At 33.0% G+C, this 20,933-nt stretch overlaps 1 protein-coding gene across 1 annotated transcript; it reads right to left on the bottom strand.

Moving 5' to 3' along the window:
* Positions 1–5,088: 5,088 nt before the first annotated feature.
* Positions 5,089–15,305, bottom strand: LOC133198377 (uncharacterized). The gene is made up of 4 exons (XM_061334474.1): positions 15,287–15,305; positions 14,399–15,151; positions 9,670–9,969; positions 5,089–5,465 (listed from the first exon to the last, which is right to left on the bottom strand). The coding sequence occupies exons 1-4, from the start codon at positions 15,303–15,305 to the stop codon at positions 5,221–5,223; spliced, it is 1,317 nt and encodes a 438-aa protein (XP_061190458.1). The 3' UTR covers positions 5,089–5,220.
* Between the last annotated feature and the right edge of the window lie 5,628 nt (positions 15,306–20,933).

The raw sequence follows: 20,933 nt of genomic DNA, 5'->3' as shown, positions 1-20,933 counted from the left end.
ACTATCTTAAAAATATCTAGAAAAGTATATTTTTAGAGACAGATTTTCCATAGAAACACTGAACAGAAATAACATACGTATGCCTGGAAACAGGAGATATAAATATTATTTCTTAAAACAATAAATGTGTATTTCCTAGAGGATCATCATTCTACCTAAATGTCGTACATCTGACATAATTCTATTAAAGTCATACCGTATAAGTTAAATCTTTAGCGATACACAAATTTAGCGAGTTGTCCATAAAAATCAGTATTTGATTTTAGCGAGAGGTATTTTTAGCAGTTAAATGGTGCATAGAAAGATAACAGTAACCTCCAATACAGAATAAATTGTTAGCGATATTTAATATTAGCGATCGCCATCTCTAAAAATGCCAAAATTGAATCCTCGCTTAAATTTCTGCTTATACGGTATATGGCGCATTTTTTGATAAGTTCAGGTAACCAAAATTAAAAAGGTTATATCTATTTGTTTTATTACTTTATATAAAGATAGGACTTCCCTGTAAATTACACAATTTAAATCAATCGCGTTTCAAAGATATTTAAAATTTAAAACAATAACCAATTTATTTAAATAACATTTAAATAACAGACAAATTTAAAGTCAATTTAACTATAGAAAGGTTTTTAAAGCTCAAAATCGTTGAAAATTTTGATGGTTTGAACATATTTTATTGCATAAATAATATACAAATGGTTTGAACATTTCGGAAAATTTTAATTTGAACGTAAATAACATATGTCATATATCATGTATATTTACACTCAATCTCGTATTATTTTTCAAGCTCAGATACGCCATATATAACTATTGAAGTCACGACCAAAAACAAACCGCTTGTTTTTTCAGTGACTGTTTATAATATTATCAAAGATATTTTCTGAGTCAATTGCAATATCTATGTTCATCCTTCGTATTGTTGAAATAAATAGAGGATATTCAATGTTTTGTAGATGAATATGGAATTTATTTCACGAGTGGGTTTGGATTTTTTGATATTTTCACGAGTGCGAAGCACAAGTGAAAATATAAAACAAATCCTGTCTCACGGATGAAATAAATTCCATATTCATCTACAAAACATTGATTTTTCTGTTTATTACATTTTATTTGATTTTCCCTTTGCATCTGTCTTTTCTTAACACAGTGTCAGAGGCTTGACGTCATAGTTGAGCGGTTGAGACTTCATAGCTTAGCAGTTGTGTGATTGAAAACATTACATAGCATGGATTTTAGCAACATATTTGGGAAGAAATTTGCAGTTTTAGCTCTATCAAGATGCCTAGTTACTATCTCTATCTTATGACAGGCCAGAAATTATTTTTTACCTACTTTGATATCCTTCCACACTGTGAGAGAATATCATTTTGGTATCCTTTCACACTGTGAGAGAATATCACTTTTATTGATTTTTCCAATTGTCATGTTGTAAATTTTGAATTTGCCGGGTGGCAGTAAATACAAAATTTACAACATGACAACTGTTGTAAATTTTGTATTTACTGCCACCCGGTAAATTCAAAATTTACAACATGACACAATAAATAAATCACAGTATTTCACTGTTGAAAATGTAATAAAGTAGGTGAAGGAATTTTAGATAAATATAATTACATAAATGTTCGAATCTGTGTTAAATCAATCACAGTAATTGTTAAAAACAGAAAAATCAAATACTGATTTGATCTGATTTGAACAAATTGTGTAATTGCCTTGTGAAACACATCCAAAGGATGGGGAAAGGTTCCTCTCATGATGTTAGTAAATTGATACAATTGTCATAATAATAATTACATAGTAAATACATGTAATATTGCCAAATGACAAAAATATATTGAAATTTTAATTAAATCTTCCAGATTCAATTACATATTTATTTTTATTAACTGCTGCAAAAATAAAGCAGTTCATATCATAGGATAAAGTGTCAATACCCATAGCAACAGATTTGTGTCTATTAAGATTCTTCCTTCAGTCTAAAATAAGTTTGCAAAGAGACTGTTTCTTGTATTTATACATCGTTAGACGTTACGCGCGATGTTGGTGACACTTAACGTTACGTTAATAGCGCTACGGAAGTATTGACGTAGCGCTTCTTGTAGTCCTTCTAATGACCTATCGCTATCTCCTTGCTCTGGAAACATGCATGAAAAATTAATGATGAATTTTAATTTGACAAAAATAAAAAAAAAAAATGCTCTCAATCTGTGTATAAATTTACCATTTTCTTTAACTCATGCAGTTTTCTTCGAGGCTTCAGCTCACCCTGCCTTTATTTTTTCCGAAAATTGGTGAAAATGAAAAAAAAAATCCGTACCATATTATATACATATTTCAATATTCAATTATAAGAGACACAGTTATATCAAATATTTGTTATTTTATTTTTTTTAATTACATATCGAGTGCTGCCAGTATATCCAGGTGTTCATCTTCCGTCAGTTTTAGCCTATTTCCAACAACATCATTGAGGAGTCAGAAAATTTTTGGTAGTGCCCCCTCAACTGTCAACTGAAAAATGTTTGGCTGTGCCCCCCCAAACTGAAATTGCTTCCTACGGGCCTGTCCTTTGCCAAGCACTCGGCACTAGAAGTGAAAGTCACGGGTCTTTCGGATGAGATCTTAAAAACCGAGGTCCCGTGTCATGATAGGCAACCCTCACTGCTCAATGGCCCCGAGTGCCGAGTATAGGTCTAAATTTGAAGCCTTTCACCTGCATACGGTGACGTCTCTATATGAGTGAAAAATTCTCGAATGGGACTTTAAACAACATCCAATCTATCAATCAATCAAATTGGTACAATAACTTAATATAAAGAATGTTAAAGTATTATATAATTTTTAATAAATATAATTTTTTTTGTACTTAACAAGAACATTTTCTTAAGAAATTACAAAAACTATTATTATATGTTACTATATATTATACATACAATACATATACTTTTGATGGCAATTTTACCGTAATATGCACTTGAATGTTTATGTTTGTAAATATTGTTTATAAGATACATGTCACTTAACTCTAATAAACTGAACTAAATCATTGCATACATCGTCGCAAACCACGGCCAAAACGTACGATCCTCTCCCATTCTGGGGAGAGCTATATATGCAGACTCCGGACCATGGCTTGAGACGATGCATTGCATACAAAAATACAGAACCCCGATAACTCGTAACCTTATACCACTATTTTTCACTAATTAACAATTTTCAATTGAATAACTAGTCATGTACTCATTGGAAATTATATAAATGTTATTTATCCCTATAATCCATTATTGGCAATCTTCCACTTGATGTCAAACTATAATTTTCGTACACCATAAATCATGTAAATTAATCATAAATATTCCACATAAATTGATATTGGTCTTCGACAAAAGATGCCATTGTCTTCAGGTGGAAAATAACTCACCGTCAGAGATAAAATGTTTACATGGGAAGAAATTCTGTGGATTTTCTCCGGTGTTGCTCTAGACTGAATTCAATCAAAGCGCAATTAACGCTAATCTTTATATTACCCATGAGAGTAATGCGAGACAAATGATGGCAGCACTGCTGAGGGAAGGATCCAACATTTTTTCAGATTTAAAATTAAAGCTTTAAAAGAACAATATAAGGCCTTTCATTGGAGGTTGGGGGGGGGGGGGGGCGTGATTTCAATTTCCTACGTGCTCAATAATAATAATGAGTTTAAAATGAAACATATGATTATAGAAAATAAACGAGTAAACGATAAACAAATTCAAATAAAAAGGAAATTAAAATACATGTTTGAGTTTGTAACCCTTATTTTTTTTTTTTTTTTTTAGAAAGTATAAGCGTATCACAGGTCACTAATTTTACCCCTTTTCATTGAACACTCAAGTAGTGCCATATAAAAACACTGTTTTTTTCATAAATATGTCTTCGGATGTATACGGGGTGGAATGGGCTGATTTTAGGGCATAGATGGGAAGGAGAGTGTCTGGGGGGAAAAGAATTAAAATTTCAAATATTGAGAAATATTGCCTTTGAATGCGTATTAGGAAGGGTGTAAAGGTATCACACCGGTAATTGACCAATCAAAATGAACTTAATTGTAGTTCCATACAAAAAAAGAAATATTTTTTTTATTGTGAGAAATTTTTTAATTTCCCTTATTCTATTTTTACATTTTTGGTACCTGTGCTTAGGATATTTTATGTACTTTGTAAAATATTAAAGGCTTTTGACAGGAACTATTTCTTTCGGGGCATAGGAGGCCACTTCCTGGGGTGCACACCGGATGTTTATAAACACATTGAATACACGTGGTTTTGAGGGTATTCCTGTTTGCGGATGGAAAAAATCAGAAAATGCCGTGTAGGTACCCTATTTTTGGTGTCAGCTGATGTGACTGGTAACGTTTAACACTTCCTGCTAAATATTTTTTCATGAATTCGAATACCTGATTTTTAATGATTTTTTTATTCTATATAGAATTACATAGTGAAAACAATTACCGGTGTGATACCTTAAATAGGCCATGTTTACCTTCTTCTCAAGGGGTAAGTTAAATATGCAGGGTATGGGGTAACTCACGATGTCTTAGAGGGACTTGTACACTATAGCTTCTCCTTAGATTTAAAAATATTTTAAGGCTATAATAAAAAAGAAATCGCTAATTTTCAAGATATATTTAATTAATTCTAAATAAAATTTAAATAAATTCCACATGCAAAAAAGGTAGAAGAACGCGTGGTAGCAAAATAATATTGAGCATATTAAAGGAAATAAATGCTATAATTATCAATGACATCCGAGGAAAATATTTGTAAAAGTATTTGTTTTTAGATCCACCTCTACAAGATTCTGCCATAAATTGTCTCGAATCACTCTTAGGGGAATATCGGTGATCAGTGTTAATAGCACTTGTATTGAGTTCAGCTCAAAGCTAAATCGGACGGGATTTCTTGGGATGATAATGCAGAGAATAACAATGAAACTAGGAATAATAATTAAGGCTGACAAGTTCTTTTGTAATACAAAGGGAAAAAAGGCAATTCACTCCTAAATTCTTTTTTAAATTTTTAAAATTTTATTTGAACAGTTATCATAACCAAAAGGAAATCAACAAATTATTTTCTTTTCTGTACATCCATTAACAAGGTCGCACTGTCGTCCTGCTAAAAACTTCGAGAGAAATAGCTCCAAATTAGAAGAATGCTCCTACAACATCTTATTTCATTAGCAATTCGTGTCATCTGATTTCTCAAAAACAGAGGAGGTTGGATGGGAAGCTGTTGAAGAATCTGTACTTAACGAACACAGGCCACTAACGGTATCCAAGGCAACGTAATTACACGTGACGTCAGTGAGACAGATCCTGGTGCATGATGACCAGCTTCCGGCGGAAGCAGTCGACGTTGGTGTCGCCAGGGTGAGTTGTTTTCCAACCAGAAGAAACTTGGAGCAGCAATCCTGAACCCGCTCTAAAATGTTTCAATCAGATTAAAATGAATCCAATAATTATGAAAAGTTTCTATGAATTTTCTTATTTTATTGAATTATATGAGATCACAAGTAATTTAAGTGAAACCAAGGACAAAAAAATGAAACTAATAATTTGTCTTGAAGTCCTCTTGTAAACAGTTTTTGCTGTGTATATTATGTCAGTTTATTGATGATTTTCATAAACCAAACATATGGAGGGCTTTATTAACATAAACTGAAATGATTAAATATATCTTAATTATTTGAAGACAACATCGATTCATTTGATGCGCCCCCAAGATGTCTTCAAACAATTAATGAAATCTTCAGTTTCGAATTCTTCATCTGAACTCAATTATTGCGCACATATTTAAAATTTTTGATTGCATTGATTAATTTGTTGAATTGATGCGCGGAATATAGCAATTAATCAGATGAATATATTATATCAACAATTGAACAGAAACTCGAAACAATTCAATTGATGCAAATAATAATTTAATTTATACCGGCAATAATTCTGAGAGAGAGAGAGAGAGAGAGAGAGAGAGAACAACATTAAGTAATGATTTATTTATAATCTTTGCTCTTGTATAATTCAGAGATTGTAATTTTTTTAAGAAAATAGATGTGTGAGTGAGTGGGTGCAGGGCGACCCTTTCTTTTAATATGAAAAAGGCGAAAATAACGAACATTGATCGATCTAAAAAAAACAACCTACAAACAATATACATTGTCTTAGAGTAAGGACTACTTGTTTAATTGTAAGTAGTTGCCTTGTGAGGTTTGACGTAAGATCAAATTTTTATCATTGTGTAACATGTGATTATGAAACTGGCAGGCATTTAACAATCATTTCTTAACACACTCCTTCTTGGATAAGGTCATTTGTGTTTAACTATAAGAATTGCACTTGGAACCATTGTTTAAATTTCTGATTAACTAAACAATACTGTCTATCATCAGTATACATTGTATATCGATTTTCAGACAAACAAATACGTTTAATTTGTGTATACCATTGTTAAAATTATTACGAAAGAGTTTTTTCCTTTAATATCTTTTTTTTTTTTAATTTGTATAGAACAAATATTGGAAAAGTTCTTTACATCGTTTACCTTAAGGTCAAGATCTAGTAAATGAAAGGTGCCTACAGATTTCTCAAATTTGAGAAATAAATTCCTTTAATTATGCTTTATAACTTTAGCATGGTCAAATAAGGTGTTTTGGGGCATAATTTGTAAGTAAACAAGACAAAAAAATCATATTTTAAACTGTCATGTTCAATGAAAAATTAAGAAAACCAGTCATGAATACGGGAGTTTTTTTCCATATCAGACAAGGGAAATGTATCAAGATTGCCTAGAGTCTCTCAGAAAACGGTAATTTGTATGTTTTTGGCCTCTTCTATAAAATAATATTAAATTGAATATAGGTATCGGGATTACTTTTCACATGATTTCAAATTGAATTCCATGAAAATACTTTATTTTCTACATAATTCTATTAAAGCCGTAAAGTACGGGAAAAAGAAAGTTGAAATTGATTATGACGTCATAATGGATCTAGCACCAAAATGATAGTCTAAAGCCATTTACTAGATCTTGACCTTAAGTTCTGTGCATTTATCTGACGTAAAATTCGAAATAGGAAACCCTTATCAAATACCGGTGTATAATATTCTCACTATGTTGCGATTTTTCTTTTATTATCCATTATCATTAAGACAATTATCATCCTATCAATCGAGGCTACTATAAACTATTTCCGAGCTTTAAATATCTGGAACCTCACACTGGTTTTAGTTTCAGTTCAAATGCATGTATTTCCAAGCAAAGTAGAGTTCTTAAAAATCGACGCATCGCTTCTGTTTCATCTGACATATTTTGTCTAAATATGTAGATTACATTTTTTGTAACAATCGATGCATCAAAACTTTCACAATTGCAATGATGAAATATTTCATCTTCTGACTGCGAATCATTAGGAAACTAACTTTTCTTATGGAGTTACTTTTGCAATTATATTTGCTATATAAAGTACCTGATCGAGAAGTGTAACCATTTCTCGAATCATTTAAAAAGTAAAAGATAAACGCTCCAGAACGTGGCCAAGTTGTGAAGTAAACAATAGTTCCTGGATGTAATATATATGTAATACTACGAGAATTTACTGGACATTGTTATTAAAATTTCCACTGCGTTTGTGGTCTAAGTCTTTGGTTTGAAACGCTGCAGAAATTGAGAATCGACTCAAGCTCTCGGCAGAAGAATTCGCTAGTAGGACCTGGGGTAATCCAAAAATAGTTCCCGAAAAATTCTTGTAGAACTCTTTTATCATTAAAGGTGCAAATGCATGGCCAAAGTTAACCAAAATCAATATTTAGTACAAGTGACCAAAGTAACTAAAATGAATATTATTTACAAGTAAAAAAAAGTTAACCAAATCAAACTTAGTAAAGATGGCCAGATGTAAACAGAACCAAAATTACGTACAGGTGATAAGAGGTAATAAAAAAGAAAATAGTGCAAGTGACCAGAGGTAAAAAAAAAAAATACCTTAATTAAATATATAACCAGGGGTAACCAAAAATAATAAGTAAAAGTGACAAGAGATACCCAGAAACAATCTGAGTACAGTTTACGGTTACCGAAATCAAAATTTAGCACAAGAGACTAGAAATAAATTAATAATCAAAAATGAATACTGAACCAGAGGTAAAAAAATTCAAATATAAGTACAAGTGAATTACCAACAACTAACCATTACAGAAGATGACCAGGGATAACTTAAATCAGCTAATATCAAGTACGAGTTATCTGAAGTAACAAAAGTCAAAATGAAGTACAAATGACCAGACGTAGGTAAACAAAATCGAAATTAATAACAGGTGACCAGAGGGAAACCAAAATTGAGTACAAGTGATTTGATGTAGCATAAAACCAAGCCTTAGTATAAGTGATGAGAGTTAACCAAAATCAAGCAAAAGTTAACAGAAGTAACCAAAATCAAGATTATAAGTCCAAGAGACCAAAGGTAACAAAAATACAAGTTAACTTAGGTAACCAAACTTCAGCACAAGTATAAGTGACATGAGGTTACCAAACTTAAGCGCAAGTATAAGTGACATGAGGTTACCAAAATTAAGCACAAGTATAAGTGACATGAGGTTACCAAACTTAAGCACAAGTATAAGTGACATGAGGTTACCAAACTTAAGCACAAGTATAAATGACATGAGGTTACCAAAATTAAGCACAAGTATAAGTGACATGAGGTTACCAAACTTAAGCACAAGTATAAGTGACATGAGGTTACCAAAATTAAGCACAAGTATAAGTGACATGAGGTTACCTAACTTTATAAGCACAAGTATAAGTGACATGAGGTTACCAAAATTAAGCACAAGTATAAGTGACTTGAGGTTACCAAAATTAAGCACACGAATAAGAGACCAGGCCCCAGGATCATGAAACAGACTTAGACTTTAGTCAAATTTTCAATTGCCCGTAAGATGTTTATTATTTATTAAATTAATCTCTAATTTTGCAGAGAACAACATTTTTGTAAAGCAATACTGTACAGGGTTGTCCCTAAGACCCGGGGCCGGGGAATTTCCCCGCCTATAATGATGTAATCCTCCAGTTATTCTGGTATTCCCCCTCAACCCCTCCCGTTAGGGAGGAACCCGAAAAACCCTTCAACTTTTTAAATGTCCCCTGCTATTTCAATTCTTAGGGACAACCCTGACTGTAAAAGAGTTTGATTTTGGTCTGCTTGACTTCTACAACATTTCAGTACAACGTAAAGATTTTGACTTAAGCTTAAGATGTTTCATGATCCCGGGGCCAGAGGTAATCAAAATTAAGTACAGTGTATAAGTGACCAGTGGTGATCAAAATTAAACCTAAGTATAAGTGACCAGAGGTAATAAAAATTAAGTATATTGACTATAGGTAATCAAAATTAATCTATACAGGTCTGTATAGTCACGAATACACTTCATTAAAAATGTCAGTAGTTGTATAAAGTAAAATTCCTCAATGATGATTTAAACATGATATGACAAAGTTACAATGTTGGAACCTGCACATTAAACAAAATAACCTTTGCGTAAGGTTATATCTTGCCTGATGCTTTAAATGAAATGAGACAACAAAACATACATGTAATTATGTATACCACAGCTTACGAAATACGTACCCTCACTTGGAATCGATGTTTCCGGTCCAGGGAAATCTGACGTTGGAACCTGAGTTGTCATCACTGTTGACTGAGTCGTTGTCGCATTTCTCTCTTCGTTTATTACATCTGTTGTCATCACTGCGGACTGAAAAGTAGTCGTCGTCATATTTCTAGTATCTGTTGTCATCAAAGCATTAAATGACGTCAATTCAACAATTGACGTCATTGTTGTGCTCTCAGTTGTGATGGCCTGTGTTGTTTTCTCTACAGTTGTTGGTAGCATCATGTTGTAGAAATCAATGCTGCCGATTGGATCACCTATATATCAAATTATTTGATATGTTTTAAAAGTGTACCTTTCCGAGTTTTGTTGCACAGACATTTTATAACGATAATGTTTGTGCAGAGTGTTTGAATTTGAGAGTACAAATTCCCTTGATGGGGCATGGACAAACTTGCATTGCTGTTTTGTGTACACTTTTGAATTTCAATGGAAAAAAATAAAATAACAAATCAATCTGTTCATAAGTAAAGTGAAAATTTCATTTTTCATTCGAAGTTTCTCCTTGATGTCCTATAAAGTGATAACAAATGCAAAGATTTATAACAGGCCGTCCTGCTTTTTCACGATTTTATTTTCATGACCAATTCACAATGCTTTACCACGATTGGTTTTTAAATCACCTGAGCCAAAGGCTTCAGAGAGCTTCTCTGATCAAAGAGTATCAGGCGTCCGTCTGTCGTCTGTAAACTTTTCACATTTTCAACTTCTCAATCACCACGGGCCAATTTCAACCAAACTTGCCACAAAGCATCTTTGGGTGAAGAGGATTTAAGTCTGCTCACAGGAGGTGCAAGACCCTCTTTCAAGGGAGATAATTACTTATGCAGCAATATACCTTCATCACCTGCATACGGGGTTTATATCTCTCAGTTGATTCGATACGCAAGAGCACGCTCTACGTATGTACAATTTCTAAAACGAGGTAAATTACTGACAAAAATTTGATGAAACAAGAATTTCAGCAGTCTCGTTTAAAGTCATCATTTCGTAAGTTCTATGGTCGATACAATAACCTCGTCAGCAAATACAATTTATCATTGAGTCAAATGCTGACTGACGTTTTTCATACTAATTTTTAGGCCATTATTTACACACTGAATTGTCGACGGATTTTCCCGTTATTTCCCGATCATGACAAGGAGCACACGGCGGGTGTGACCGGTCGGCAGGGGATGCTCACTCCTCCATGGCATCTGATCCCACCTCTGATGTTTTGGAGGTTCGTGTTTGCTCTGCACCTATTTTGTAATGTTTAATGGACTTTTGAGCTTGAACACTGTTCGTTATCTCCATATATTTCATTAAGAATTCTTGAAAATTTTATGGCAACTTTTAAAAATCTTCTTCTCAAGAACCACTGGGCAAGAAAAGATGAAACTTACGTGAAAGCTTCATTATATACTCTAGATTCAAATTTATTCATATCATAACACCCGGGGGTAAGTCGGGGCTACAAGGGGGGTCAAAGTTTTGCATAGGAATATATAGTAATGTCTTTAAAAATATTCTTCTCAAGAACTGCAAAACCAAGGCTTATAGTCATATCATTATAGAAGTATCCTCAGGTAGTGTAGATTTAAGTTTGTTCCAATCGTGACCCATGGGGGTAGTGCAGGGCCACAACAGGGGGTCAAAGTTTACCATAGGAAAACATAAGAAATATCCTTAAAATTCTTCTTCACTAGAACAGCTAAGCCATTATTAGTCATATTAATACAGAAGTATCCTCAGGTAGTGTAGATTCAAGTTTGTTCAAATCATGACCCCTGGGGGTGGGCACAGACACAACAGGGGGCCAAAGTTTTACATATGAATATATAGGTGTAATGATGGTTAAGGAGCATTTGAGTAAACTCATTGAAGACTTCATATAGTGGTATAGCCTGACAACCTTTGGAATGGACTAGCCAAAGGGTATATAAGACAAAGCTTTGGGAAGTCAGGCATACAGAAGCTAGCTGAAGAAGTAGGATGCTGAATCAGCAATATAAAAGTTATGGGTAAGAGCAAAATAAAAGTATGAAAGTTATAAACACCAGTGGCAAGTATCCTAGGGAATTGATGTTAAGCTCTGGGTGTAGTAAATCAAGAAGATTGAGATACTCATTTCTTATCTATCTATGGAAATTTAGGGGAGAAACACGGTGCAAATTGTACCTTACCCAGTCTCTGTCTCCAGATAAGAGAAATTAAGTACTGTGTGATTTACTTCAGACAGAGCTGTCTTAATGATCTTTCCAATCATTAACTCAGACAGAGTAAAAGGAAAACCTATATATCCCTTGTAAGAACCTGATCATACATGTTACATAGGAAATAACTTTAAAATCTTTTTTCTCAAGAACAACTAAGCCATTATTAGTCATATTTATACAGAAGCAACCTAAGGTATTGTAGAATCAAATTTGTTCAAATTATGACCCCAAGGGGTTGGAAGTCAAAGTTTTGCATAAGAATAGATAGGAATCATCTTGAAAAATCTCAAAAACAGCAATGCCATGATTAGTCATATTTATATAAAAGCATCCTCAGATAGTGTAGATTCAAATTTATTCAAATTGGGGTGGGTAGGGTGGGGTCACAATGAGCGAACAGAGTTTTACATAGGAATACATAGAGAAAAAATATTTAAAATTCATCTGCTAAAGAACAGCAAAGCCATGATTAGTAATATTGATATGGAAGCATCCTGAGGTAGTGTAAATTTAAGTCCCCCGTCAACTTTTTAATACTGAACTGATTTTTGCTTCTTCCTAGCCAATGTGCTCACGTGAGCGATATGGCCCATGGTTCTCTTGTTACTATATCTCCTTTCCGTGATTTGTAAATGGTCACGGTTAGCGCTTAGCATCAAATGGTTGCCGATTTTACCCGTATTTCCCCGAGCCCGAGAGTTATACTCAATAGTGAGTATTTTCTCACAGTGTGATAAAAAGTTGAATGATTTTCGCATTTTACAATGGTCGGTGACAGGTTTTAGACGTTATGGAAATTGTTAATACAGAAACAAATCATGGTAACAAATGTATTATATATGGAGATCGCACCTAAATGTGATAGCATGCATATTTGTTCTATGGATCTTTAAATATCTAGACAAATGCTTGTTTTTAATCCGAGCGCTAATTGTTTTAAATCAATGTTTTTATCCAGTGATTTACTAGAATTATCCTGCTTAAAATCCATTTCCACCTCCCCATGGTAAGCAGTGGGCAATTGAGTTTATGTATTTAATTTTCAATATATGGTACGTGGCATTTACTCTTAGGTAAAATGTTCAAACACAACCAAACACCAATGAACAGAAATCACTGTTGTTTTACCTCTGAGAAAATACATGTAAATAACGTGATCAATTTATATATCTTGGCCTTTTAAAATGCTAAGAAAACTTTAATTCATTACAAATTGAGTAATATACTGTAAATTTCAATTTATTGGAATTTACTTCTAAGGGTAGATCACTCTATCTACAGAAAAATACTATTTAATGAGAACTCTTTAGTGTATACTGTGTAGTGTGGAAAGGGTTCTTAAAATAAGTCGCGGAAAAGCAAGCATTATAATCGCGGAAAAGCAGTGTTACTTGTCGAGGAAAAGCAGGATTTTTTTTCGCGGAAAGGAAGTGGCGAATTGCGGAAAAGTGGAACTGCGTTATAAGAGTGTTGGTAAAATGGAAGAAATTTGAATATCATAGAAAGTCTACATTTTTTAAAATATTTTAGAGATTTGATAAATGCTTCGTTTACAACCAAAATAAGTCCAAAATATATACAAATCCATGCATCCATTTTTTTTTTTTTTTTTTTTTTTTGTAGCATCTGTACCGTCCTTATAACCCACAGATGTACGAATAAACATCGTAATTGCAGAGATTTAATTATTCAAATATCGGAAAACACTTCTATATTTAACGTAAAAGCAGTTACGTTTTGGTTTATAACGATGCAAACTTTTAAACTTTAAAACTTGATTCCTAAATAAATTTATACTGGAAAAAAGTTTAACATTTCCATTGTTTTTCTGAGCCGATGCTGGACCGGTGGTAAGATATTGGACCGGTTGATGAAATATTGGGCCGTTAATGACTTTTTTACGTCACACTTTATTTTTCAGCATTGCCGGGATCACTTATATGCATTCGTTGGTGTTCGACAGTTACAAAATTGAACGAGTTAAATCCGCAATATGGATAAATGTAATTAACATCAAAATTTTATTGCAGACATGGAAGCCAGCGAAAGACACATTTATTGTAGGCAGGATGCGTTTTGAAGAACCCTCGAACCTAAAGGCCTCAGGCAAAGAGTTTGATTCTTGGGTCCGACAACTAATGTTGCCCTCAAGCCAAGTCAATGGATGTATAACAGCACGATATAATAAGTGGTGTTCAATACATTTTGCATTGGAACAATAGTATAATTTGCATTAAATAAATTTTGTGGCTACAATAAAACTCGGTTATAAAAACTAATTTAAAAGAAAATCAAGGTTATAAGGGAACTGCATCCTTTAAAAGACTTTGCATTATGTTTCGAAAAAGGATAGAAAGAATCTTCGTGATATAGGGAAGCAAAATTCAAGTCCTTTTGACTACCTTATAACCTTGTTTTAATGTATAGGTCGTTAATTTTTTGAAGTTTTTAATCAAGACTCATTAAATCTGTAGGCAATAAAACGAACCATATTCCGGATAAGTGTATGTGTTGGGGTCGCATAGGTCGGGTGTACCCTTTTGTGTTTTCCCTATGATGGATGTATTATAAAACTGGAAACAGGACATTTCTCCTGTGAAGTAGTCTTTGTTCTTATAGGATACTCCGAAGTGGATGTTCCCCGACAGTCGAAGATGATCCATCTCCGTGGTAATCTCAAATTTATCTGCTGAATTGTCTGGAGAAATAATATCAAACTCCGGAGCTGGCCACAACTTATTCCAGGTGATTCCCACGAGAGTCCATACCCCTGGAGGCGCCGTGGTGTCTGCACTCTTGAAATTTTTTTTCGTACATCCCAAAGGATCACATATATAAATACGAAGTTCTAGAGTGTCGTCTGACCTCAGTCTCAATTCCATTCCGGGATAAGTACCATCTCCTTCATAATGCATCAATACGGCTTTCTGTTGAAACGCTGGTTTTATATAAAATATCCAGGTGACTGCATGGAAACCATCCAAGGACCCGTCATTGAAAAACGTCATATAGGAGCTTTTTGCAGCGTCGAACTTGAGCGAAGCAAGGCCAACTTCCGGTCCCGGTGTTGTATATATAACTTCATGATAAACACCGTATAGATTTTTTAGGACCCCGTAATCTGTATTATTGTGTAGGTAATCAGTCACAGGCCAGATGGCCTGGGGTTCAGGTGGTCCAATAGATACATTGTTGTCAACTTTTCTTTCACCTTTAGGATCTGCGACGTCCAGAATTAACACTATAAATAATAAAAGAGTAAAAAAATTCCTCAAATAATACTCAAGTATTATGTTTTGTTAATCATTCGCTCTTGAAATACTCAAGTACTATGTTTTTTAGACTCAAGATTTCAGTTACTAGAAAAATGTGTCACTTGTTCCATGAACTCCCATGTGGTTTTATCTTCAACGCTTTGGTATCACGATCGAGTGAATGCCAGAAATTAATTGCACCTATAAAGACTACTATCATAATAGTATAAATCTTAAAAATCTTTAAATCAATACAAATTTGTGAGCAGGACAAAAAATAGGACCCCTGGAAATGTCAGAGGTGGGATCAGTTGCCTTGGAGAGTTAAGCATCCCCTTTGACATTTACACCCACTTTGAGCCCTATGTAATGATCAGGAGTAATCCTTAGTCAAAGGGGGAGTTTCGATAAGGCCGTTTTTCGGCCCCTCACGAAATTTTATGAAATTTTGATATTTTGTAGAAAAACTTCTAAACTTCCTAAAAATATGAAAATAATTTATGTTACGTATTTTCCGGTCACGTGATAATTGAAAATTTAAGTATACCCCCATTTCGTATATTTTGGGAGTAGACATTTTCATAGGGGGAAAGTGGATTTTTTAACCGTCAAAATCGTAAATGAAATAGGATAAATATGAATAAAGACATAAATTAACCAATCTCAACAATTTTTTACGGAAAATGGTGTTTATCTTATGCGAATGTTTTTTTTAAGATGCGATATTTTTCTGGTCTGTCAAATGTTACTTTTCTTTAAAAGAGGATGGATTTAACTTATGAAACGTAAACATATATAGAAAGATTTAACATCATAATTAATCGACAATTTATACATAAACTTTATAATCAATATTTAACATTTTCCCATATGAAAAATGCAAATGAAAAGATATGAAGACATGAGATAGGTGAATGTAAAAACGTCATATACAGGTATATACACTACATTTTTATCAATAAGGTTATACAACTACATGTTTTATAAAAATATACCTTAATATCATAAAATTGAAATTAAATAACATGTTTTGAAATAAAAAGATTAAAAAATAAATGCAATTTTATATACATACATGAATAAAAAGTTTACTTAAAAGCATCATATTGCTAGGTATGCCATTACATTGTAGGTGCAAGGTAAGAAAAATATTTTATCTGACGGCCGCCACATAACTATTCGGCGGCCGCTAGAAAAATATATTTGGCGGCGGCCAAATAGTTTTCCTGCGGCCACCACATAAATGACTGGCGGCGACCAGAAACTTATCTGTTGGCCGCAACATAAATAACTAGAATCCGACAAATAAGTTCCTTACGGTGTAGACATGTAATCTAATAAAACATAAATCTAAAGTTATGAGGTGAAGACCTTATGAAGTGAATTTTTGTATGAAGTGTAGATTTTATCTTTGCTAATAAGGCATGAAACTCCAAGATTTGACTTCAAAGAGAAGTTGTAGATGTCGTTAAGATGGCTGGGGGGTTGTGGCCATTTTCAGACTATATTGACCTCCTTCAGAAGAAGAGTTCCATATAAAGATATACAAAGATGATCAAATTTTAAAACAAAAATGTATGAAATTTTTCTTTGCCAAATAATAGTTGACAGCTTAAGATATCATATCTAAAAAATTAAGTTATATCTGATGGTTAATTTGTTGACCCCCCAGCCTCCTTAAAGGCAGAGATTTTAAGCACCGCCTTCAAAAATACCTGGTCTGTGTACCTCTGTCAATCAAGTGCATTGGTATATCATTGGGTGCTACAACTTGATTGGCAAAAACACTACAATATTATCTGGCGGCCGCCAGATTTTTCAATGGCAGAAACTTATCTGGCGGCCGACAGATAACATATTTTTTTACTTTGCACCTACTGGCTTCTGTATATTGCAATGTATTTGATAATATGAATGATATTGATTACAGTCAAAAATATTTTATCATGATACGTAATATGATGGAAAAATCTATAATGCATTAAATTTTTCTTCTCATTATGAAACTTATAAGTATTTGCCCACATAGATCTGCATTATGTTTTCAGCATAACTGAGAGAATCCCAGCCAGGACTTATTTCCTCTCGCTTCTCAAATCTCCATAGATACTTAAGTTTCTACACCATTTCTAGTCACTTCTCATTTAGGACTTCTAGAATTCATTATATATGATTTGCTAGAACAGAGCGCAGTTCGAAATACATGTGAAAACGCCAAAGATATGTGTTTAATCCGTAATCAAGCAGACATTCATATGCCCCTAGACATCCAGACTTAAAACAAGCCACGTTTCCTATATCAACCACACATAAATATATGGGCGCCTCTCTAGCATGTCGGAGCGTGGATTTCTATTTACAAGAAAGTCAAAAATATAACTATGCATGATAAATAACGTTAAGGAATGGACTTGCTCTAAAACTTATTTTTTGTTCAGTCAGTCGAAAAATGTAAGAAAGATGCAGCTTCTGAACTATGTCTGGTAATGTGCAATCCTAGATGCATCATCAATGCAAGTTTGGTCACGATGGGGCTTATAGTTATATAAAAATGAGACCCGCTTCAAATCTTTAACCTGCTCACTTATTAATGAAATGTAGGTCATATCCAGCATCTGAAGCAATATAGTAGTGTGCATCATAAAGCAAGTCTGGTCAAAAAGTGCTTTCAGCTGCTCTGCTCCAAAAACTTAAACCTGCTTTTAAAACATTTACTTGGACATTCTTTGGCTAAAAATCCAGCATCTGAAATCTGACTGGTGACAAGGAAACACGCTGGATCGGGTGACTCTGAATGATATAGGGCATAGATATACTTGAAAAAAAAATCTGCTTCAAAACCTTTTACCTGGAACACCGATACCGACGTTATTACGAAAGCTCCCCCAACTTCAAGGAGGTGAGCTAAAAATGTGACGTTAACGTTATACGTTGGCGACAAAAAAAAAACTGTCGAAATGAAGATAGGATACGATAATGTTTTCTACTGTTAATATAATCGAGAATCTTCTTTGATTAAAAAAAATGCTACTTTTGGCCGAGTATTTTAACACAGAGTCAGATCAAGAAACCAGGAGCTTCTAATTTTAGATATGTAAATTTTATGCAATTTTCATTTTTTTGGATATGAAGTGCACACGCGACACTCATCATATTTCAAGAAATTAGTGTTCAGAGTATATCTAATTACTGAAAAAAATTAGGTGAGTGTCCCTCATGCACTTCATATTCTAAACATCAATTTTTAAATGCCACCCTCTTATATTTTCCCATAAGCCTAATGTTAACGGATCTGAGGGTACATCTAAGTATGTATCAGCTACGGTGTGAATTCATCTCATATTAACCTTTGAAATGTAAATAACAAAAGTTAATATATTTTCTTGAATTCTAAACTAGTTTTGAAAAAATAAATTGAAATTTATTTTTATGAAAAAAAGTGGGCCGCTGAGCGACCTTATCGAAACTCCCCCTTTAGTGTCAGTCAAAATCTGACCCAATGTTAGGTTGTATTTGAAAACAAGCATATAACCATGGAGTTTTCGAAAAGCCGACTTTAAACGAGGTTGTTGAAATCTTTGTAACATCAAATTATTTGCCAGTAGCCTGTCTCGGTTTAAAAATTGTTTATAAAAAATAAGGAGTTATAAAAATATGGTTTGACATTGACCAGAAACCAAAAACACAGCAGTAAAGGGGGGAAAAAAAGAGAAACATCGCTGTCTTTTTTCTAAATTTTGTTTACAGTCGCCGATTGCTTTTCAGCTACACCAACAGGAGCTTTCTTGAGCCCATAGGGGAAAATGGTAATTTTAAAAAAATCATTTCTTGCACAACTTTACCACAAGGAAGTTTGTTTAATGGACAAGGGTAAAAAGAAGGACAGTCAATCCACTTTCTTTACTCTTTAAAAAATCAAAAGAAATTATAATTTGGCTTTTAAAACATAAAAGACAATACAAAACTCGAAATAGAATGCTTAAAAAAGTTGACAAAGCTATTTTACCGAAGAAACTGTGGATTGCGAGTGAGTCGTACATATAAAGATGTGTTTCTGTAATTTCTTTCTTTATTATGAGAAAAAAAATATTTTTAAAAGAAATCTTACCGAAGTTGTTAAAGTAAAATGTGTGCTTCTGTATATTTTTGCTTTTAAAATTTTTATCTTTAAAAAAGACTGTGTTTCGTATATTTTTTTTCTAGGTATACTACAATAATAGGGTTTAATTTCTTTTATCAAGTTCTGTTTAGATACATTTACAAAAATTTCAGTACAAACTCCACACATTATCAATTCGCAGAGACTTTCTTTTCACTAACTGTGCTATTTGTGGGTTTCTGTCATTAAAGCTCATTATCAAAATAGATACATATTTTTAAGCAATTCCTTCTGACTAATGAAAAGTGAAGCATTGGGAAGGGGGATTTCATGAAAGTCCCTTTGCTCGTCTTTAATGAATTTTTACCTTTAAACCTTTGAATCTCTGTAACTCACATTAACATATCAAAACTAGACAGAATGAATTCAACCGAAAATGTATATTTAAAGCAGGTACTGTATCATTTTAAAGGTTGTAATATATATTTATATTCTTGGGTTGGAGAAGGGCCATGCTTAATTAAAAATATTTTACTACATTTTGACTAAAAAATATGGATACAAATTAACTTACCAAACATAAGAAGAGAAAGCTCTCTCATTATAATACCATCTACTGGACTTACACTATAAGAGTGTTACAAAGTTCATCTCAAGAAGGAACAGCTCATTAATTGATTAATTAAACATACAAAAGAAAATTTACATAAGCAGTAACGTGGCACTACTTGTTTTGTTTTGAATTGACACTAAGGTTAAATCAATGATTTAAAAAAAAAAAACGCATTTAAGAACGGGTAATGCAAGTCATGCAGAGTGCTTATTAGCACTTGAGATGAAAAAGCATATTATTTTAAATTTTCCAGAAGACATTTCATCTTGTCCGGAATTTTTTAAAAAATAGTATTATAACAACATAGTCCAAAAAAAAAAATGATCGTATTATATTTTCCAAAAGTTCTAAACCTTACGTGAGCAATTTTTGTCTGTAGAGTTCTAAATAAACTCTCTCTCTCTCTCTATATATATATATATATAATCCACAGCTTGTTGGATATCTTCATTTAGGACATCACTGAAACATATTTCTCTTTCCATTTTAAACTTTTAAACTTTATGAAGCAAAAAAATTATCAAATAAATAAATGAAAAAAATAGTGAATGTGAATAAGAAATATAACAATAAATGGTGTGCGTGTGTGTGTTATTCAATATTGCAGAACTTTACGCTGCTCAAATTCCAAAAACTCTCTTAAAAAATCCCTTTTAGAATAGAGAAATGTAAAAAAAAAAATTTAATTAATCAAAGCACTGAAAGTACTGGGAAGTGCTAAGCTATTAAGATCAACGTATATGCCGTAACAGGACTGTTTAATCCTTCTGGTCACGTTAACTTGTTAAATACAAAGTTAAATTGCAAAACGTGTGAAAAAAGCATGTTCATCCTACTTTGAACCATATGAACCGTACATGTATATTACCTATAAATAATGTAATGTAAAAAAAAAAACAAAAAAACAAAAAAACTCACTCTTGTATTTCTGGATAGAAGCTGTTGGAATGATCTATCAAGTTAATTCATCAATTTTAATCAATTTCTATAAGGTAAATTCATCATTTTTAAATCATAAAATTTTGAAGGATTTATTGACACATAAAACATGTACAAA

The sequence above is a fragment of the Saccostrea echinata genome, unplaced genomic scaffold (assembly GCF_033153115.1).
Source record: "Saccostrea echinata isolate AGI-Se365-2 ecotype Australia unplaced genomic scaffold, CSIRO_AGI_Sech_v1 ptg000001l, whole genome shotgun sequence".
Taxonomy (NCBI): domain Eukaryota; kingdom Metazoa; phylum Mollusca; class Bivalvia; order Ostreida; family Ostreidae; genus Saccostrea; species Saccostrea echinata.
The sequence above is the reverse complement of the archived record's forward strand: the minus strand, read 5'-3'. Positions and strand labels throughout refer to the sequence as shown.